Source organism: Prinia subflava, chromosome 5 (genome assembly GCF_021018805.1).
Source record: "Prinia subflava isolate CZ2003 ecotype Zambia chromosome 5, Cam_Psub_1.2, whole genome shotgun sequence".
In the NCBI taxonomy this organism is placed as follows: Eukaryota; Metazoa; Chordata; class Aves; order Passeriformes; family Cisticolidae; genus Prinia; species Prinia subflava.
Window position 1 is genome coordinate 37860756 of NC_086251.1, and position 24099 is coordinate 37884854.

Below are 24099 nucleotides of genomic sequence, written 5' to 3' on the forward strand. Positions count from 1 at the left end.
AAATAGATGTGCAGTTCTTTTGCTTTTTGATGTTTTTAAGGATTTTGTAACTGGCACTTTTAGGCTGAATTCAGCTGTGTCCAGCAATATGATTTGCACTCTGACAGTTTTTCAAAAGCATGGTTGTTGGCACTCCGTATTCTACAGAAGGATCATTATCCACAGCCACAGCAAACCCCAGAAAAATAGTAAATTCATTTTAGAAGAGTTGGATCAAGTGAATAGCCTTTTAACTGCATTTTAAGGACTGCCATGTTTAAACATTCCTGTCAGTTGGTCTATCAGACAAGCATAATAAAACTCAACTGCTGTAGTAAATGTCACTTTTAGGAATCTTAGTCATTGATTTCTAAAAGTCCAGAACAAGAACAAGCTTAAGGCCTCTTGAATTCATTTAGGTATGTTTTTTATCAAAATTAAAAAAGATTCATGAGCCTTGTGGATGTACATCTATAAGAAATTATCAACAGGGAAGAATAGTTGCACGACATTAACAGAGAGCATGGGAAACGCTGGCTAAGTTCTGCTGGAAGTACTTCAGCACTAACCCAGGAAACCCTGTGGCAGCTGGGATCATGGGCAGCAGGAAATCCTAGTGGAGCAGGCTGACTAAGGAGCCACTGTCTCACACCTCCAGAATACAGCAGAGCACTGAATTTTCCATCTGTAAAATGTAAGAGCCCTTGGCTTACATCTTCTCTTGAGCTCTTGTAAGGGGATTCAGGGGTAGCTCTGAATCAGCATACAGCCATTCACTGGGAAAAGTGTGCTAGGAACCGTGTTATGAGTCGAGTTTTAGCTCTCTCAAAGGTATTCAGCTCCCAGTGGATTCAGTCCTCCAGCAATGACAAAATTTTTTCATCTTTGTGAAGTAGTTGTGTCTTGATCCCAACTCTTGCTGAGCTCAGAACCATGAGCTTGTCATTTTGCTTTGCTTTGAAGACTGCTGGTGAATGTTTCCTGTAGACAGCAAATGGTTGAGGTGGTCCACAAGGTTCTTAGTCAATTTTCAGAATGAGTAGTCCCTGCCTTGGGAAAATCACATAAAAGTGAAAACAGTCCAAGAATTAAATTGATTAATCATTCAGGTTGATCTAGCCAAAACTAATTTTCTGTCGAAAGAAATACTGAAACAAAAAGCAGACTGATAAATTTACATATATGTATGCCTCAAAGAAACCTTGCTCTAGACAATGCTGACATGAGATGAACCTGTTTATAGTCCCTTCCTGGACTGATATAACTAGCTCTGAATTACATGTAAAGATGGAGGTAATGGCCTTTTTCCATGAATTATGTTACCTTAAAAGAATAAGTGGAAAAGTGATTACATGATTAATCCTTCCTCTCTCTTTCCCTTTCATTGTTCTCTAGCACTCTCCTTGAATTAGAATTTCACATTCTTAATGCTCTTAGGCTCAGAGGCTTGCAGGAAAAAGTTTACATATAATACCAAAAAGTTATTAATTTTTCAGTTAATAAATTTAAAAATCTTTAAAAACAGTGAAATAAAATTTAGTAAACTGATAAATCACATGGAAAACAAATTAAAAAAAATTATAATTCTATTCACTGCAAAACTCAGAATGCATTACCATTGCAGCTGTTGTCTGAGATACATGCTGGAGAGACTTACTGTTTGTTCTCCACTGAAAATGTAACACATCTTCGGGTTTTTTTCAATATTTATTTTTTCATCAGTGAAAGGTGGTTTTGTATTTAATTTTGATTTTGTCTTCATTTTGCCTCCTTTTCCATTTGTTTTCCTCCCTTTGAAGGTTACAGTTCTGTCCAGTTAAAAGTCTTCCCAACTTCAATTTTTCTGCTGTTTGACTTAATCATATGTCAAAGCTAATTTTAATTCAAAATTACTTTTTTCAGGACCAGTGATATATTTTCTAGTCCTCTACAGCATCCTATTATTGTTTTGTCATGTTTACTTGCCTGTCTGTTTGTGCTGGAATTTTCTTTGTTCAAACTTTCATGACCTGATACTATCCTCTTGAACAAAGTTTAACTAATAGGATCAAGAAGTAGTGTCAAAGCATAAAACAGCATCAGAGTCAGTAGCTGCCAGATGTCTCCAGCTCATCAACTCATCAGAGATGTTAGTATGAAGCCACACATACTCCTCTACCGTATTATGGAATAGCACTCTCATTATAAACTATTATCAGAGGTGGATAAGCAAAAACAAGATTGCTTTGTACTTTTACTGTCACTGTGGCAATCTCTGAACATGGTATAACCAACACCTGCTGCTTCTCCATTTCCCATGAAGCCAGCAATTAGGTATCTTGAAGATCCATCAGCTGAGTTAAGAACATCCTAGAAAATTTTCAGGCTGTCCCTTCTGGTGGACATAAAAATAAGTATAAAAATAAGCATAAAAGTAAGTAAGTGCTATATTTTAAAAAATGGTTTGGTAAGTTTAATTTAGAAATTAGGATGGTTTGTTGCACATCTAATTTCTGCAGTTCAGTAACAGGAGGCAAGTTTGGTTAGCTATACTTCATACATCGGTTGTATGAGGTATATCAAAATATTTTAAATAATACTTAAAATTCCAGAAAAGTGTTTTCATAAATTAGTCTTGTAGTCCTCATGACTTTATTTTTTTGACAATGGTGTCTTTCTATATACTCATTTAAAATTAAACATTCTTTGAGACTGTACACTCAGATTTGGTATTTAAAATCATAAAGTTAGGATTCTTTGAATGACAGTTTTGAAGATGGAAATCTAAATTTTTGGTTGAAATTTTATGCCTGTCATGGTTCTACTGGAGTCTTTTTCATGCTATTCCTTCCTTTGTTCACAATTTAATTTTTTTTTCCTTTTAGAAGAAATTGAGGAGTTGGGCAAGATCTGCAGATCTTAGTTGAGCATTTGAAGTGCAGGTTTTGGCAGAATTTAGATTCATTAATGCAGGAGGGCAAGAGAGTCAAAAACTGTTTTAGAAAGACAAAATTACATTAAACTCACGTTGTAATAATGTTCTCTTGGTTTAATCCAAAACTAAAATGATTTTTTGCTCATCCAAGTGAAAGATTCACCTGGAATTCAGAAACAAGATGTTCCTACTCCAAAATCACTTTAAGGACCCAATATATTATTGCAGAAGATAATATATTATCCTTCCACTTCAGGGGAATAGGATGGAGGGGGGAAGAGAAGGCAGGGAATAGTCTAATGATTGGTACATTTTCATACATGGCCTGTGTTAGAGACAGATTTCATTCCCTCTTCCAAATGAGGGAATTCACTTATCCCACTTTACAGCTGAGCCTAAATTTTTGCCTCCTCTTCTAATCTATTTCCCCCTTGAAATCTTTTCTATCAAGTATTTTACTCTGTCCCAGAAAGGTGTCCTGACCTTTCTCTGTAGGAAGAAAGAAAACTGCAGAATTTAGTATTTTATCACATGGTTACTGCCACACCTCTTTAATTGAGTGAAGAAGGAATAAGAAACCAACATCAGGAAGCATTATGTGAAGAGTTTTCTAAATGTCAGCACATGCATTCCCCAGACTTTTCAGCACTGGGAAGACTTAAAGGTAATTTGTCAGTGAGAAAGAACTGATCGAGAATTCACCCATGTAAATCGATGACCTTTTTGTCAAAAGGAAGTCTCTTAGCTAGTAAAGACGCAGCATGACTTGAAAAAGAACAAAATACTAATGGGCCAATCTGAATCTTATGAAGTATCTACTTGAAGATTTAAGATATGGTTCAAGAAATAATGGTCTGCAACCAGATTAAGAGGACTGGGGTTCATTTTATGCCTTGATGTAGAACAGTGAGATTCTATTAGGAGAGCTGTTGGAAAAGCTTGGTTCACACTCAGCATCTAAATACATTAACCAATTTTTTTAAGTGTTCAGTAGATAGGAATTCCACCTTCTCAAAAGGAAAAAATCAGGTCTGAGCATCTTTTAAATGGGATTTATAGCACTGCTCTACCATCTGGAAAAAATAATATACGTTAGGCATTCGTTATTGCAGTAGCACTATTGAAATTAACCAGTTAGTGTTATTTAAAAGGCCTTTTTAATAACAATCTTCTGTACAAGAAAGATTCAAGCTTTGGTCATTCCTCACAATGACTGCAGCAGTAGTACTCCTGACACCTGTTATCAGGATGTGTTTCTCCTCAAATATTGTCTTAAATGTTCAGATGGCCTCAGAGTTGTGGTTTGCTCCAAACTGAGTAAAAGGGAAATCAATTCTGAGTTCTGAAAGGCAAGAAAACATAAAATTGAGTTAGCACAGATTGCTTTCTGGAAGATTTTTTATTTTCATGAATTCTATTATCAAAGTATAAGGGATATAAAAAGATAATATTATCACCAAATTAGCAGTAATTGCCTTTGAGTCTGGTTTTTAGGCAATATAATTCTGAAGCCTCCTTTTTTTAAAAGTCAGTGGATATAACTGTGAGAGAAAACTGAGAACAAGATTTATTCTGACACATAATAAAATATTCAAAAAGGACAGAGAGCAGTTCCAAACCAAATCTGGTATTCTTTCAAGAACCAAGTGTTACTGAGTCATAGAGACAGAAAATGTTTGACAAACCTTTATAAGCAGCACTAATTATCTAGACATGTGAACTCATAGTGCAGTGTGAGACCCATTGTTGTGTTAATAGCAAAACTCAGAGAGTAGGATGAGAGCAATGAGATCTCAGCAGAGACAGAACCAGAAAATATCTCTTGTTACACATTGGGAGAACAGTACTGTGCTTCCAGGTAGGAATGCCTACTGAAAACCAAGAGATCTTCAGTCCACAGTATTTTCTTAAATTATCCACCAATGTTGTTTACCATTATTTACTGTTAATGACTGTGAACATGCCTTTCATAGTAGCACAGAAAAGCACACAAAGCCAAGATTTGCTTTAGGACAGAGGTGCTGCTGCTTGCATCTCTGCCTCCATTCACTGTTTTATAACTGCTGCCAGTAGATGTTTTGGCCCACCTTTTTTTTCATAATTTAAATATTGTTTTAGATGTGCAAATGCAGACAGTGTTAATCTTTTTATCTCTACCACTTGCAGCAGTTCACAGCTTTTGTCAAAAGTATGCTGAAAAACAGGCTCCAACATTGATTTCCACGATTTTCAAACTTTCACCTCTATGTGCACTTCTTACCTGTGCAAAGCATTTTGGTTTTATTGGCTTTTTCCTGTTGCTTATACAGTTATTTATATTAATGAATGTACTTTCGCAACGCTCATCTGAGTCTGGAAAGTGCTAACATACCGAGATATCAAATAACTTGCCAAAGATAACAATGACTGTTTGTGTCAGAGCCAACTGTGATTACATGCTGTACCTCATCCTCAGCCTTTCTTCCTAGCGCGAGGATATTGTCAAATCATCTCTGTGTTCCAGTGCATCACACTTCATTTTCTCAGGCTGGTACTTCCTTTGTTTTGATGGTTGCCCTGAATATACAAAATGAGATGCCAAAGAAGAAAGTACTCAGACCAGACAGTGTGAAGTTTAGCAGAACTTTCACTAGAACAAACAACAAACAACCAAAGTGGAAAAAAATAAAACAAACAGAAAAAGATGAACTCTTGCAACTGGCCTACAACTGACTGTAGAAGAGCTACTCCAAAATTCTTTTCCTTAGAAAGAAAACAAAGCAGTGTACCAGCAGCAAAATACATTTTCCTGCCCCTTGGATTTAGCCCAGGGGAGCTTCCTGGGGCTGCTGTTCCTGCCACCTTTCTGTGGGAGAAGAGCAGGGCTGGCAGCATCCACCTCTTCACCTGGCACGTGGCTTGGCTCCTTGCAAGCTTTGCTGTTCTTATATCAAAAAAACACCCCAGACTTATAGAGAAACTTTTTTTTTTCCCAATTGGATTAACATTTTTTCATATCCACCACAGATGTGTCCACCCTAAAGACTTTACGAACGACTTTGAAGCAATACATAAGTAAATGTAAAATTGGTAGGGAATCATTATTCACTCTTTATGTTTGTTGTAGCTCTTTATATTTGATCAAATTATATTGGAAAATCAAAATACCCCATTTGCTGATGCAGATGGCACCAGTTTTCATCTGCTACTCACTTTCAGCATAAATAGGTGTTTGCAGAAGTTTCAAGCCCATCATTTACTCAAAAGCCAAACTTATTCATACATTTTGGTGTCATATGAAGCAACGTTCTTCTGTACTTACTCCTTTGACAAAATGGGAGGAAGAAAAGGCACAGTGCATTTCAGATATGTCCACATGAAGCCAGTATTTGAACAGGAGGCTTTCATTCCCTGACTTTACCTGGGGCAATGACTCCCAGACGGTGATCTGGACACTGATGTGCCGGTTTTACCGTCTAGAACAGAAATTGATGATGAGTGTTTCAGAGCACGTCTCCCAGAGAGGGTTGCTGTAGTGTAAATGTCCTTTTTCTCTACTCTTCAGAGTGCATATTCACTACTATATAATGAAGAAAGCCATTATGCTTCTGTTTCTAGATGTTTAAGCTGCTTCTAAGTGTTTGTCTGAAGAATGGTGTGTGGTTGAGCCCAACTGCTTTACCCCATGGAGAAAGCAGGATATAGATGTTTAGTGGAAAGAGTTTCAGTTTCTCCTTTTTACAGCATCATTAGGAAGCTCTCGTTCTAATAATAGTAATTCCCATTTGACATCATAGAGGTAAAAAGAAATCACTGCTGACATCAAAAATGAGGTGATATTTCAGCAGTATTATTTCACTGAAGATAAAATGGAAGTCTTTATTACTCCCAATGCTTTTAAAGAAAGCTGAGCAAGGCTTATACTGACCCTAAAGCTTATATACCTTAATGCACCTCTAAGTAGTATGAAATAAGAAATTTTAATTTTTACTAATACATTTTTTGTCCGTTCCTCCTTAGAATCAAGAATTTTGTGCCTCCTTAAAGGAAAATTATCAATATTTGAGAATAAGCCTGGAGAGCACAATTACCTTAATTTTCTCCATTATTTAAAATTCTTAAAAAATACTGCAAACAAATGAAAACACTAAGTGTATTACAAGAACTGGTAATTTTTTTAAAATCTTCATATTGGATTCTTTACTGAAAATTCATATAAGTTGCATAAAGAGGCCTGAGCTCTGAAGAGGTTACCCTGAGGAGGTTTACAAGTTATATTTCACTTTTTATGGATAAGTATTTAGTCTCTCTGAACTTTCTGTGCTCATTGCTGTGTGAATTGCTTGCCATTAGAAGGGCACAGACAAGGTCTGTTTCATCAGTGGTAAACAATGTTTTTCACTTTTATTTCTGATAGCACATTAGACCTTCCCATTCCCCTTTCTTTTACAGACATATTCAGTTATAATTCCTCTCTTTCCATGTTTTTCCATCCTAAACCAAACAATACAGGACATCAGTGACTCTATCCAAATATACATGAAAAAGAATGTATCCTACTAATATTTGACAATGTTTCCAGAGTTTGACATCTTTTTCTACTCATTTGTTTGTTTGCTTGCTTGTTTATGGGGACATTTAGAGAGAAATATACACTGCATAAAATTAAAGCAATAGGATACAAGGCTAGTGCCTTCCAAACTGATGTTATTACCCCCATCAAAAGAAAGTTCAAGAAATATGTATTCTTCCCATGGCTTCATTTTACAGAGTTGGTCACATACTTGCAAATAGAGCAAGTCTCCTCTGTATAGCAAGAAAAACCTGTTTGAAGTGTTTCAATCTTTTCAGAATCAAACTCAAGGAATTTATGCAATTAAATATGTGGGGGGATAATCACATTATTTTGTTCAGGCAAATATGTTGATAACATAACACTCACAGCTCATCTACTGTTGAGTTGCTGCTTCTCAGTTATTCTCAGAAATAAGATCTGAATTTTTAGAGGCACGAAAATATTTAATAGTTATAAGCCTTAAAAAAATCAAAATTAGTAGATACCAGTTACAGTGAAATATTTAAATCTGAAATGAACTCTGCTCTACCAATGTAAACAAGTCTCATTCTGTGCACAAATAATTTGGATATTTTCCCCAAGAATTTGTTGTGTATGAGCAAAATTCTCAGTTTTATTTCATGTGAACTCAGTGGCCCCTTTCACTTGTGACATATTTTGGAAGGTCTGAAGTATTAAATAAATATTTTTCTTGGAATTTTTTATTTCATTAGATTTTTCTTTAGTTTCTCCTTGCTCAAGTGCTCAGAAATGTATAATTTCTTGCTAAAAATCAGCAGCTTTCATTTCTTGTGGTCTTTTGCACTGTGGCATTGTTACAAGGACAGTGCTGTTCAAGGCAGTGCACCACTCGGCGCAGCACTGTGCTTAGGAGGTACCTAAGTGCAGAGCCCCTTTTCACTCGGCTCACAGGGCATCTCTGGCTCCAGCCTGCACCTCCCACAGTCCAGGGGGACTCCTGTGTGTCCAGGGTTAGGAATGGGGCACTGGACACAGTTTTTCCTGAAGAGGCAAGGAGCTGATTCTCAATACCCAAACATGCGTTATGGGTTATTTTCAGTCACTTTGTAGTCATATGCACTCATAAATTTTTATATGGTTGGAAGATGCAGACGTTGATGGCACAAAGCTCACAGAAGAGCTTTAGATCACTGGAGCAACCACAGACAAAGTTTATGTTGACAATTTATCAGCTCTTCTCCGTCAAGGAAAATTGTTTTTTAGTGCCTGCCTATTAGCAATCACATGCATATTATGAAATTGAGTTTTGGGGAGGACAGCCTGCCATCTGTCTTTTCTGTCTTTTTTTCACAATGCATCATTCTAAAGTTAAAACTTTCTGTGCTTTAAAATGAAGTAAAATATGAGATGTCTATAATAGAGACACTTGGAAAGAAAAATGTACTAAGTAGAAATGTAAATCTTTATAGACTTTAGAAACAGGCAACTGCTGATGCTATACTTTATGTTTTAGCTACAAATGCCCTCCACATTTTCCACGTGCCACAGTGCTGATAATTAATGAATATATATCTCAAGGAGACTGGAAATATTTTCTTCATAAACTCTTTCTGGTTCAGGGCGGTTTTTTGTGTGAGTGAAATGGAACCGCAAATGCCTGTTGTGGAGAAAGAAAAAGATGTGTGCAGTTTCCTTTTCGTGTTCTGATATGCTAAGATTTTATCAGTAATATTGTTTTCCTGTAAAAATATCTGCCTCAGAGAAAATCTGCTGTGTAGCTGTCAGGATTACACCTCTTAGAATATACCTGTGGTGATTCTGTTAAATTGATAAAAACAGAACAATCTGCTGTGTAGAAGGATTGCTGAAAATATTCTGAAGCCCTTTCATGTGTAGCAGCACTTGTATGGCAGTACGTTTATTGTGCTATAAATTCCATCACTGATTTTGGCCATTTCAAATTGATTCTGCAGTAACTGTAAGTAATGAACCTTACAGACAGAGCCAAAGAAAAAAAAACCCGAGCCAATAAATTTGTGCCTGTAGGAATACAAATTGTAGAGTTCATTTAGCCTCAGTTTTTATCAAATCATGTAGTGAATACCCCACAAAGCCAGAAAATGTAGCCAACAAAATATACAGTGCCATAGCCCTGGCTTGCTTTAAATTTAGCTGTTAAACCAGACAGTCAATTATTCAAAGTACATGTTTGTATGAGGTGTCCTGAGGATTTCACCTGAGATTTAAGGAAGGTGCTCTGCATAAGTAGATGAAAGTGGAGAAATTATAATAGAAGTGACTTAAACAGGATAATAAGCCAAATCCTGAGCTGTTTTATGTGGTCTAAGCAATACCAGGCACCACTGAATTTCATAGGGGTGTAGATGGATGTGCAGTGAGCTACCAATGACTCACTAGGTCAAAGTATACAAAAATCTTCAAAATTTACTTATGTTTCTAGCTTGTTTCCCTTTCCTTACTGAAAAGTTCTATCAGGTTAACAAGATATTAATGATTCCATAGATTTTAACAGAGAATTCATGTGCTTGGTAAAAATTTCCATAGGAAAGTTTTAAAATCCATCCAGAAGATGCTGTTCTAAGCTTTTCATACCAGTTTTCTATAGGAAACCCACTGACCTTGATTTGTTAAATATTGTATACATTTTTCACAATCTTTTAGATCATTTCAAGTCTTATTTTACAAATAGACCATAGATTTAGTTCCACAAATCCAGTGGGCTGCGCATGAGATTAAAGTACAGATGAATGTGCACATATGTTCTACCCTCAGTTGTTACTGGAGAGCTAACTTCAGATTTTAGTTCAAATGCAGAAAGAATTAGCTTTCTTCTACAGAGCTTTCTTACCAACATTACAGGAGAGAGACGAAAGCTCGCATTTTATTTTCTGTGCAAAAATAAATAAATGTCTGGGTTGGGTTCCTACAAGCCCTGCAGCACTTCCATGCATCACAGCTTGCACGCTCGTGCATCTTAGAGGCTGCATTGAGTGCTGAATTCATTCTGTATGTCTTCTTGTACCTAACTGCTTCTTTTTCTGAACCTTTGTGTTGTCTGTGAGATACTACATCTTCATTTTGAGATCAAAATGCTTGAGTCCATTCTACCCTTATATAGGCCACAAAGATATTTGTTGCCTAAGACATATTCCTTTCCTCTCTCTATAAAAAAGTCTATTTGGTCAATCTGTCCACTTTACAGCATCAGCCTAAGTGACACACAGAGCAAAAAGAGACACAGAAACTGGGGCTTTCAGTTAAACACTAAGTATGGTGAAAGCCATACTAAAATAATGAGAGTAGGGAATGCTATTTGTCCTTTCACTCTGCTGTTTTGTGTTGCAATGAGGAACACAGTGAGTGAGTCTGAAGTCTTTTGAATAGCCCCTGGTAACTAGGAGCAAAGAAACCTCGCTCATTATCTCTACTCCCCTCCTGAATAAACATTTCAGCCATCATAAATGAGTGTGACATGAAGGGCAAATGAATGGTTCTCATTCCAGATGAGAAACACTTGACAGCTGAGCAACCTGTAGGTTGTTGTAAAGGTGCAGATGCTGTGAGCACTGGACGATGGGGTAGGCATACCATTTATTTCTGTGGGACCCAAGATTCGGACTCTTAAATGAGAGATTCCTAGCCTTGCACAGAGAAGTCCTAGGTGTTCAAACTGCAGTGTGTGAAAGACAGAGCTGTCCTATTTTTTTCTGGTTATTTTATTGAGTTACATAGAAAAACTTAGCCAATTATAAGGAAAGGTTCAGTGTGGATTGACAGATGGCCTGCAACACCCTACTGTATTTCATTTATAAATATGATTGATGTGGAGGTAATTTCTTGGTAACCTGTTTTTCCAAAAAAAGTATTCTAAGTGGTGGGTTAGTAAAAGAAAATTAATCTCTGCATGTTAAACTTGCCAACTTTTGAATTAATTGCGTGAGAATGACAATCAATTAATAAATGTTAAGCAAACAACAGAAAATCAGTGAATTAAAAATTACTAAATTGATTCCAATGCAGATAATGCAAGAGTCTGCCATAATTCTTTGGTGTAGATTCAGGAACACGAATCTTGTCTCATCAGTTTTTCTTCCCCATTTATCCATGTTTAGCATTAAAACAATGGTGGTTTATTATGATTTTTACAAATAAATTGCTATCTATAATCTAGCCTGCTGCATTAAGTGGATTATAGAAACAAATCATAGATAGTAGTCCATTTGTAGCTGTCAAGGAGAAGGTCAGAGCTTTGCAAAGACCATCCATCTCCAGGTGGGTAAAAGTTTCTTTCTTCAAAGAGAAATCTCATCCCTCGTACAGATGGACTTTGTCTACTAATACCAGTACACATGGCTGCTCCTCTGGAAGGGCTGTCGTAGTGTGCTCCAGCCTTCTCCTGCAGTCTAAGTCTCTAAAGCCACTTCTGGCCTTGGGGGTTGCAGTTTCAATGCTACTTTCTTTATCGGGACCATGCGAAGTGTAATTAAAACTGTTCAAATTAACACTGAGAACAGTCAGAGAGCTATTGACATTAGATCTTGGCAGATACACCAGAAGAATTCTGCCTCCTCTCTTATGATCATTCCTTTTTGTCATCTGGATGTGGAGACATTACTATTTAACTGCACAAGCTTTTCTGAAATTTGCAGTCGTAATTTTTATAAAATCAGCTCGTATTCCTTACTATTTTTCCCTTTATACTGAAAACTTTTCATTTAGATTCATATAAGTGTCATTAATGTGAGGAAGGTGAAAGCATATTAATAATTATTGAAATTAATCATTTTTTCCTATCTCCATTTTTGCTTTTGTCACAGTCATGGCATTCTGCAGGAAAGCTCACACATTCTGTTGTCCAAGATGTTTGGGTAGACCTTGTGTGCTTGTATACAGCCAGCAAAAAATTGGGCCATGCCAGGGGAAAGCATACAAGCATTAAAATAAACAAAACAATTGCTTTTCACAGTAGGAGCATACAGCAGACACCATTAGCATAGCAGAGGAACCTTAGTATTAATGGCATTCAAATAATAGTCCTCAGCCTTCTCCATTGTGTGTCCCTGCTTTACTCAGATCTTTTGACCCATTTAGCCACAAAATTAGGAAGAGTGATTTTTTTTTTTTTTTTTTTTTTTTTTTTTTAATTTTTTAATATTTTTTTTTCTTTCTAATTTTAGAATGAGTTCTGGGGCTGCAACCACAGGTGGAGAGCTTGAGCAGAACATAAACATTCCCATCTTAATCAAGGTTGACTTGGGGAATCCATTTCTGTCTTTACAGACAACAGCATTTTCTATATCTTTTTCTCTGTGTGTGGGAAAATACATTAATATCAGATATTTTGTTTTATCTAGTCCTTTCTCACTTATCAAGTCCTTGCAGAGAATCACCTAAGGTAATTGTTAGACTGCTAAGAACTACATCAAACAAAACAGTAGGGAAAAAAATCCTAAAAAAACCTCTTTATTTCTCCCTGCAAAGAAAGAAATAGACTACATCTGAAGTATACTTTTTATTAGTTGTCTTTAGTGCAACAGTATTTGGTCACCCTGACATACAGAGCTGAAACTAACTTTTTTAAACAGCATTTTCACCCTTTCTGTTGCAGAATGATGCAGCCATTTTCCACCATCTCCCAATACTCTGATAAACTGCATTGAAACTGATGCAACAAAAGTCCTTTTGAGGTTTAAATTTCACTGCTGGCAAAAGCGCAGGAATTCTGGAATAGTGAATTTCAAGAGTGTTTGCTCATGGGCAGGGACAACTATTCCTTCATTGGAACCCTGCACACTTCAATAGCTAAATGCTTTCAACTTTTTTAAAATAGTATTAAGGAAAAAATATCCTCAAGGCACTATTTTTAAAGGGGACTTCAAACATTCCATGAAGAAAAAAAAATGCTACATATTTGAACACCAAGGGATTTGAAGTGGAAAATCTGTTGAAGTGAACTGATCTTTTGTGTTTCAGGGTTAAATGAGTATTGACCACAAATTAGGGGTGCAGACTACTGAAAATTCTGAGATATTCCAGATTCCTATCTTGACCAGCAGCAGCCAGATTCTAAAAGAAATCATTTATAAATAACTTAATTATGTTAGCTAGATTTTAAATTAATTATGTTTCATTTATTCCTCTGAGTTCAACAAAATCCATTATAACATTTGCAAGAAGTGCAAGAAAGTCCCAGGTTCTTAATCTATTTTACTACATAGACTTAATTCTGCAGTAACTCAATATTAAAAATTTTAGAGTTTATATTTTAAAGCAGCTGTGAAGCAAACAGATATTCAAGGGTAAATCTGCTCATCTTGAATCCTTTTGCAAATGGTCTGCTCTGGAGGTCATATCAAAGAGATTCTTTTTCCAGCTTAAACCTGTCTTTTCTAAATAGATCTCAACCTGATCTCATTTAATGCATTGATGTCTGGTTTCTAAGTCATTATATTTGCTGTATTACATATCAAAAGGACTCTTGAGAAATTCCCCCGAATTGATAATTCTAATTTCTTATGTATAGCTACTCTATATTCACTCTGAGGACAGCTGTATTGTATGCTAAACCACGAATTGTAAAAATTGATCCCTTTGTATGTAGGTTTGTATTAAATTGAGATACTCTATTTTTTTTCTGTTTGTTGCCACACATGGGTTCCTGGTGTCAGTTTGTATTTGGCTGTTTGAGCATATTAAAGTTTTGCTAGTGCTTATGATGTTCTTGCCAAGAGCGCTCTTGCAGCAATCTGCACTAGAACAGTCTTTGTGCCAATTACTTCAAAAAGTATTCAGTTATAAACCCAATTTTTATGGCTACTTTTTCAGGTTGCTGTGTGTTGATTTCATTTGGTTTCTTTTTTTAATGTTGATCTTCAAGTGCTTTTAAGTTTTGCATTGTGAAAAGACAATACAGTGTTGATAGAGTTGTTAATAAGACATCTATTAAAGGTTCAAAGGTATTAAAATAAAACCTAATAATTTAAATTAGTAATACTGGATATATTTAAAGGATGCTGTTTAAAAGTGGAAAGTTTGGAGTTCTTATTGCAGGGGCTGATTATGAAAATGGAAACCTTTGCAGTTATGTAAAGCAAAATAACTGAAAAATTATAATGTGCAACATTGTAATGCACTGCAATGATTCAACACAATATTTCTTGAGTATATGTTATAAAGCTGATTTCAGGAGCGTCAGCTCTACATCTTTTGTTTAGAGAAAAGCAGCTTGCTAATCCAATGCAATTAATGAAAAATCATAACACTGGAAAGGATGTCCTGTCATTAAAATATTTTACAATAAAAATCTGTCTTTTGAAAGGACAGACTTGATCATGCAACTTCTACTACTGCAATGTATACCAGTGCAAGACTGGACCTCAGAATTGTGACCCAAGAGCCATCATGGCAATAAAGATAGATATGTGCCCATATACAGCACAGAACACTGTGCTGTGCTATGCTGAAGAGTAACTGCTTATCTAGTATCCCAAATAAAAAAAATGTAAATGTGTCATAGCAGAATGGAAAAGCCATAAATTTAGGATCTAGTAATGTTAATCTATAGGAGCCATAAATACTTGAGGAGCCTCTGCTCTGCTGTTCATATCCCAATCTGTTAAGATTTGATATCTTTTGAACAACATTTGTACACTCTTGAAAATGCTTTTCTTTTTGTTTGTTTATTTTTAATGGCAGCTTTAGGATTTGTTTATCATACAACAGTCTTCCCTTATTCTCAGAGTATTCTTAAGATGGCCTTAGCTTAGCCAATGTGACTTGGGCAATCTCATATTCTTGTTTTACCTTCACTCTTTTTTGGAGAGTTAAAAAGCTGTCCCCATTCCCTTTACTTTAGTTTATTATCTAGACAGAGATAAGTGGGAGATAAACCTTCTGCAGCCTGAGGCTGAGGAACAATCAGTTTGTTGCATGTGTACTCAAAGCAGTAACTTAAGCACGGAAGAGATCTGTTCCCTGTAGTGTACTTGAATGAAAGTGACTGTGGCTGTTGTGCTTGCTGCTGATCTCAACATTCTCATATGCAATCAATAATATTCTGCTCAGGTCATTTTAGGGATTGAGCAAGTGCTTTGAACTGAGCCTACCACACTGGGCTGTTTCTCACATGATGCTTTTCTTTAAGCACCGATAAGTTTGAGGTCTTATAAGGATACTTTTTTTTTAACCCTTAGGATTAGCCTGAATTCTGCGTGTGACTATTTTAAACAGTAGAATAGCTTTTGAATCTTATTATTTGAGAGAGTGATAACAGAGGAAAGATGGGAAAAGCCTAAAGTGTCTCCAAAAAACTAGTATTGACTTTTTAAGAATAAAATATGTCCTGAGACCAAATATGCTGTTTAAATGTAAATACCATTTCCATTTTCAGACTGTCTTTTGCAGGTGTATTTGAAGGGATTTGAAATGTACTTGTAGATGGAAAAGAAGCTATTGACCTTGAAACTATGTATGTGTTAGGAATAATGTTCCCCCTCCTTGAAATCAGACTCATATTCTTTTGAATGGGTGCTCAAGACCACAACTCTGAACAGTGGTTTCACATGGCATTCATTGCCTAACTCAATCAAGACTGTCTGCAAAGCTGTTTCTCAGGAATCATAGACTATTTCCTTGTCTTATTTTCATCCACCATGGCTCTGAATGTATCAGTGACAGCTGCACTAAATACTGCTTTTCTTTGTTCTGGTGAGGACTCGATATATTAGGACAAAGTTGGTGTCTAGACACAATGTTCTTTATTAGATGGACTACTATAGTCTAAAAAAAGACCCCAAATATACAGGGTTTTCAGCATACAAGCAATTTTCAAGGCTAAAATGGAAGTATTTTTGAATCAAACAAGAATTGAGAACAATGACCATGAGTAGACACGTTATTTGGTTATGTGGTCCAAGTGAAAAGATAGATGATGCTTATGAAGTAGGAGATGGCTGATGTTAACAAGGGAAAATGATAAAATGGTTATTTCATAGATTGAAAGAGATAACAAATCTAGCATTGATTCAAGAGGAACATACATCTATAAACTTTACTTTACGTGATGGATGAAACCCATAAAGTGCACATGGCAAGCCCAGTGTGTCTGTCCCTGTGCGTTAAGCTAAGTGTGCATGACAGAGACTCGATCGGCCTACGGACAGCAAGCTGGATGCATTTGGGACATCTCAGACTTGCTGCACGTGTGGGATGGTCCAACATATTACAGTTGTAGTGGCTCGTTCCTTTTCAACACCAAAATGTCATGTTCCATGGGATCTCCTGTTAGTAATACCATAGTGTTTATAGAAATGCAGTAAGTCTGAGAAAGGGATATGAAAGTATTACAGGAACTGTAAACACAAAGCCTTACTGGACCTCTGAGATCCCAACTACTGCTGAATGATAAGTATAAGCCAATGGTATCTTCTCCCAAAGCTTTCCTGAAATTGGGAGAGCAGGCTTTTATCTCAATGAGGATGGGGCTGTGGAACCACAGAAACAAACGATTTCTGACCGTGAGAAAACATAAGCAAGTAGAAATGTTGCAGTGATATCAGTGCGACATGGGCAGGAAAAAAAGAAGTGTAGTAAACAAAGAAACCTATACTGAAGTTTATAGACATGGTTATATTTTCATGTCAGAAAAGGAAAAACTTTCAGATGTCATTATGTAAATTCCCAGTGTGACACTGGACTCTGTTTTCTCATAGAAGCCCAGAGGAAAGTCTGCTTCCAGATGTTCACTCTTACTTTAGAAATCACCTGAAACCATGTAGGAACTCATTACCTTGCAGAGTGTTAAAATATTTATCTCACCGGTGTCACAGACAGGTTTTGAGATGCATGTATGTGTATCAGTGAGTGAAGGAGCACACAACACTTTGAAAGAAAAATGAGGAAATATGGGTAAGCTATCTCTTTGGCCAGTTTCATCAGTTTAAATTGGTTGCATTTTAAAGATTTAGGTGTTGATTTTGGAAGTATAAAATAACATCTTTGAGAGACCAAAACAAATATATATATATATATATATATATATATATATATATACACTAAATACATATGGATGTTTTTGTATATGACTGTATTCTAAAAAAATTTATTCTACACAATAATTTTAAGACTTCAAATGTAACGTCTCATTAAATGAGCTGGAGGGACAACTTCTGCCAGTGTGGTTTCCCACACACAATAAATTGGCATAGTCATTTATACAAAGAACAAGAGTAGTAGTTTAGAAATTTGTTTCAAGTTGAAGTTTAAGTTTTGAAGCACACAGAGACATCTGAAAGTTGAAATTCACAGATTTTTCATGCTTGCATGAATAGCCTCTGGTAATACATGTCCTTACTCTGACATCACATGTATATGAAAAAAATGGATGTAATATTTAAAAATATCTTTTGACAAAGAAAGTATTTCCATCTTCAGAGGTGAGATTTAGCTTTAAAGGAGGATGAGCAGGTTTCCAGATGTGTTTTTCGATTGCTGGGCTTAACTTTCCTTAAGTATTGACAGAGGGAATGTTTTATCAAGGTCTTTGTGATGTGCTTGTTTATAATGAGCAGACATTAGTAGAGCACATCTAAGTGCATATCGCTAACAGATGACTAAAGAGAGCATATGGCAGGGAAAAGAAATATATATTTGTCCAACCAGCGTGGCTTGTTAACACTCCCACACTCATAAACTCATGTTTACATGTACTTACAATATTTTGCAAATCCGTTTTCTAATCAGCTAAAAATAAAATCCAAATAACTTTTTTCCAATATTGGAGTGTGAGGCAAAGTTGATTTAGATTTTTTTGTTTTAAACAAAGCAATTAAGCAGTACAGAAGATTTTTACAGTATTCTGTAAATTATTTCTTTTGCTTCAGCATTACATCTTTCCAGTATATGTGTTATTTTCAATGCCCAGTGTTAAAAGTTTTGTTTTTGCAAAATGTTTTTTCTTCACCCACCTGCCTATCCAAGGTTATACTACAAGCAGTAATATAGATCAGAATGGCCTAAGCAAAATTCTGGTCTTGATCAGATGGTTTATGGATTATTTCAACCATAAGACTTCCCTGTGCTTCTGTAGGATGAATCATGGAATCATAGTTAAACCTACTAATAAACATTTGTAAGCAAAGAAGTCTCTGGACAGTTAACCCAGTCCACTCCCAGCAACATAAAAAAAGGAGTGTTGTTATTAATTTAATTTGGGTGCCAGATAAAGAAATGATGGGAAAGTCTTTACAACTCTTGACATACGAAGTTTCTGATGATCCTGTGATCAGGAGTATGGCATTCACACACCTTTTTGTAACAGACAGAACACAGTATCACCATCTTCTCTTGCTGTGACATCTAAATGTGCCTGCCTGGCATTATTAGAAAGAAGATAGAGTTTAAGGATTGAGTAGCACTAACTTTTCAGAAGGAAGTATTTATAAAGAAAACTGCACAGGAGAGCTGCATTTACTTTTGATTTTCAGTATATTCCTAGCAAATTTTTATTAAATATTTACATCTGGAGCCAAGTATTGTCCTTCATAAAACAGTTTATTGTTCCAATTTAGCTTCATTAAAGTCATAATACTGCTTTAGGATATGATAGACTAGTGCTGTGGGATTGAATTATAAAGAGATTAATTTTAGCTACGGGAGATAATTGACCCTATAATTCCTATCACACCTAATCCCAGTTCAAATGAACCAGTGTTAAAAGTAGCAATACTCACAATATAGACAAGGTCATGACAGTCAGAATTGTTTTTTACTACCAATTAGATTTTCCCACTTGGTGCATTTGACTAATGTTGTCATAGAAAGGGACTTCAGGCATGGAAATACAGTTTCTTTAGAGACACACGGCCACTGGAACTGATGGGTAGTTGGCTGTACATGTCCCAGTGTACAGAATCAGAATGCAATTGAGTGCTGACCCCTAAAATTCTCCTTCATATGGGAATTCAGAACATGTTTTGATCCATGTTAGAATTAGGAACAAGCTAAATAATTTGAATCTGGAAGCAAATTCTCTTGAAATTCAGCAATGTTAATACATGGTGGTTCTAGCAGGTTTAGAACTGTCTCTTGGGCTATACTACATCTGAAGTGTATTTCAGATGAAGAAACAGAAAAAAAGTGAGGTACTGCCTGAATAGAGAGTTGTTCAAAAACAAATCATGTTGCTATTTAGCTGCAAATAACATTAAGGTTTAGAAAAATACAAAGGTATATATATATTTGATATAGCTTAAAAATTCCCTGAAGTGTTCATGCCAACTTCAAACATATTAGCATAAGAACTCTTATGAAAAAACAACAGAAAAATGATACTTTTGCACAGCACATTCAATGTAAGATAAATTTTCACATTTTTACCAGTTATCCATCAGCATTTTTCCAAGCATTTACAGATTTGAGTTTTGCAGTAAGCTGAAATTGCATGATAAAAAGAGAAAGATAATGATAAAAAGCAGATGTATATGCAAGCCTAGCTCGAAGGAGCAAAATATACTATTACTGCCCCTCCTGTGAAGTTAATCCTATTTCTTTTAGCTATTTCTTCATTAGTTAATGAGGTTTCAAGGAAAGGAAATAATTAAAGTGGGTTTGAAATGCTGTTTTTGCATCTTTGCCTTTAGGAACTTTTTCAAATATTCATAGAATAGTTTGCTCTTGAAAGGTGCACTAAGTGTGAGTTTAGGCAATAGTTAGTTTAAACATGGGTGGTCAGAAACCTGTAACTGAAATGGCCTTACAGAGCAGCTGATCACTTTCCTCATTCAGATTCACCACATTGGCTAGGCTCGAAATGTGAAATTGTGGTGCAAAGAGTTGTTTTAATGATTAGGTTAAAAAAAATAGAAACAAATTTCAAGTCTTAGATCACAGATCTACTAGCATGAATTAGATTTGAATTTGGATGCACTTTGTGATTTGCAATCTTTAAAATGACAAATTTTCTTCTCTCTCGCTTTCTATTATCATTCTCAGATCAGAAGTAAAGAGTTTGTTTTCTGTGTTTGTGAGATGAGTATCAGTGCACCTATTACCCCATTTTCATCCCCTCCTCCTGTGACCCAGGAATCAACCAACTTCTCTGCTGGCCTCTGGGTAGGGAGTCTGGGATGACAGACAAAGGGGCCCTCATCTCCTGGAAGTGTTCTCTTAATGCTGATGTTGTACAACATCAACATTAATTGATGTTGTACTTTTACTTTAGGTAAAAGTACAACATTAATGATGTTGTACTTTTATCTAAACTTTTATCATTCTGAGGATGAAAACCTGTGACAGCCTGCAACTGCCAATTCTTGTGCCTCTTGTATCCATGAGTACAGGAACTGCAGTTTCCATTTTCATTTCAATATGCTGTATTTATATTCTTTTGGAATATAACCAAATGGAACAACCCCTTTATCTATACGCAGAACTCCTGAAGGAGTGGAACTGGAAGTGGTGAATTATTCTTTTCCCAGAGCTTCAGTTTACTCTGTTTCTTAGGCAGCATTCTTAGAAAGGGGATGCAGTTCTTATGGATGCTATTGGATCTGAGCATCTTCTGGTATTATCTTGTGCTTATGGAAGAAAACCACCACTCCCAGAGCTCTCCATACAGGCCTAGTGCAGTAAGCAATGGCAATACATATCTACCACCTCTTTGAATGCTTTACTGTGGATGCAGGAAGACCATCCTGCACCTGAGCTTACTTTGATTTCCAGCTTATTTCAGTCTCTCTTTTGTTGAATTTCTACTTCATTGTTGTTGTCTTTTTTCTTTGTGTAACAACCACAACAGCAAAAATCAACACCACAGCAGTTCTTAGATTTTTATTTGATGAATGTGAAGCATTTGCCTGTTATGTTCTTTTTGCCATGAGGACATATAGAGCATGTTGACAGCCAGTATTAATAAGCTTAACAATGATACTGGCAGTTACTTAGTACAGTTTTAGGCAGCATTAAGTGATCTGTAGGGAACACTAAAGCTATCCTGTAGAAGAAACTGATGTGACAGTTGCATTCAGAACTCACTGGGTACTTTTATTGTTTTTGCTTTCCAGGTGATTCATATAACAGGCCGGTTACGTCTGAGAGTATCGCTGTCGCACGGACGGACCGTACCCAGCCAAATCATGGGGCTCGTTGTGGTCGCTCATGCTCTGCCACCTCCTACAATTAATGAAGTCAGGATTGACTGCCACATGTTTGTCACTCGTGTGAATATGGACCTCAATATCATTTACTGTGAAAATAGGTACAGCCTTTAGATCCTTTACTTCTTTGTTTTAGTGGTGTGTGTTCTTTGCTCCATGGGCTTGGCAAGAAGTTTTGGAATTTTTGACTCTTGCAATGTCATCCTGGTGTTGCAGGAGAGCATTGAATGCACTCTCGTCATCGCTACCTTCGTTTTCATTACATTCTAAAAGAGAAAGGTAAATTTAAAACTGTAATTTGCAGGATGTCTTCTGGAATAGGGGAGGATACACTACGAAATATTCCTCTAAGCTTTCTCTGCTTTTTGCAATCTTTCACCGTCCCTCTCAGAGGCAGGATTTGGGACTAGACAGACGTTGGTCTGACCTGTATGCCTGTCCTTATGCTCCTCCATCCTCCCCTCCACAAGTTTTTCTGTCTGAAGTTTTAAAGTTTTCCATTTTTGAACTAATTTGCAGATTACAGCTCTCGTGCTCAGTGTTTAATGGAACAGAAGCACAGATGGCCTAGATAGTAGGCTAGAGAGGTGGGATCTGTTGCAGTTAGAGGTGGGAAAACCGTAGAATAAAACTGGTTAAGGGCATACTGGGAAAGACAGCAGTGAAATAGGAACAGGTGATGAAGAGTTGGTTGGGGGGGGCTGTGTTCTATGTGATAGTGACGAGTGCTCTTGGAAGGTGAAAGAGATTTAAATTCAGCTGCCTGCTCCCTGGGGCCGGGTGCCCACAGCACCGGGGGCTCTGCACTCTGACTTGTGAGGGCAGGACATGGCAGCCAGGCCCATCCCTCCAGCCCAGGGGGAGCTGGGCAGCTGGGGCACAGGGCCAGCTCCAGCCCCTGGCACCGGGCATCTCCCTGAGCACAGGCAGTGGGGCCGGGTCAGGATGGGCGAAGGGCAGGCAGGGCTGTGGGAGCTGGGCACTGCCATGGGGGCCTGGGCTGTGGGTGGGGTGGGGAAAGGCCTGGGAAGCAGAGGGGCTGACCCATTAAGACCTCAGACTCCTGAAAAATAAAAATATAATCCAGGGAATAGGTATTTAGAGCAGAGTGAAAATATCTGAGAAGTAAATTACACGTAGTAAGTTTGGGTCCATTGATGGAAGTCTGAGGTATGGGGGAAAAGTTGAAAAGGAAGAAGGAAGGTAATGCAGCCAAAAGAAATTTTGTGAAGGGAACTTATCAGCAAAAAGTGGAAGAAACAAGGTGACTACTGCAAGCTTTTCCTGTTACAGCAACCATGGCATATTTTAAATTGAGTGGAATCTCTTTAATATGAGAAATCATAAATGCTCAATTATGGTGGAATACCTATGATCAGGATAGCACATCAATGTAAACTTTTATCTAAAACTATAAACTCAACCCTTTTGTTGAATCAGGATCTTAAACAACTTAAAATAATCTTGGATTTCAATTATGAGGTGGTCTTTGCTGCCACATTGCTGCACTGCTGCAATACTTTTTTAATAGTATTACCTAACTATTAGACAGAACACCATCTACTTCCAAAGCATTTCCTAAAAGTGGATATATTGTTCTCATTTTTAAGCTTGGAAAAACTGCTTCATGGAAAGTGGCTTGCACAAGGTCACAGAAAAAGTGGACAATGGCATTAAAGTTTGGGGGGTTTGCCTGAGACTACCCAGTGAGTATCCAGATGTTGTATAATCTGGCAGCTGGCAAAAGAGCTCTGGGAATTAGGAAGGGGATCTAGAGCAAAACTTTTCCCTAAGTCTTTGATTTCACTGTGACCTACCTAGGTAATAATGGAAAGCTGCTACCACTGCAGAGTTTTTCAAAGGCCTCTGTGAAATGAGTTGCTGGTATCTATCCAGTTCCTAATGAACAGATTCCCTTTTAACAAAATCACCTGCACTTACTGCTACCTTTATTGGCAACCTCCATTTAAAAAAAGCCAGGAATCAAATAGATGTGAAAAATGAACTGTTCCATCAGGTCAAGTATGAGATGAACTTTTAGGCCAAATTAGGAAGATTTATGCTTTCTCTGCTATGAGTTTGGCATTTTTATGAGCCTTAAATTGTATATGTGGGGGTTTTTTAATTAAACATTTTTCTCAAACCTTCCCTTTATATTCATGTAGCCATAAAACTTTCAAATGCCTGAGAAAGACATCACTGAAAACTGTAAAATTCATCAGGTGAGGTGCACTGATTGGTAATCACATAGGAAGTGCTGATAAGACATGGTGAACTGTGTTAAAACAGCAAGAAAGTGTTGAGTTTATTAACGTTTTTCAAATTTTAAGCAGAAGGCAGTATTATAAAGTAACTTTTCTTTGTTTGTGATGTATTTCATCTCATGCTAATGCAGAATGCATGTGATGGTACTTGAATATATGCTACAATAATTCCCCTTTAAGCCTCTGTGTCATTATTAAAAATCTGTTAAAAGTAGTTTATAAAAGTAATTTCAAATAGTAGAAATACTTCTG

General features: G+C 36.7%; 1 protein-coding gene across 2 annotated transcripts in view; it reads left to right on the plus strand.

Annotated features, from left to right (window-relative positions):
- The window catches only part of NPAS3 (neuronal PAS domain protein 3), a 595307-nt gene that overhangs the window by 543286 nt on the left and 27922 nt on the right, over nucleotides 1-24099 (plus strand). For both annotated transcript variants that reach the window (XM_063398891.1, XM_063398892.1), the window contains one exon: nucleotides 21491-21684. In XM_063398891.1, coding sequence (XP_063254961.1) covers nucleotides 21491-21684 — 194 coding nt within the window. The remainder of the gene's footprint in view (nucleotides 1-21490; nucleotides 21685-24099) is intronic.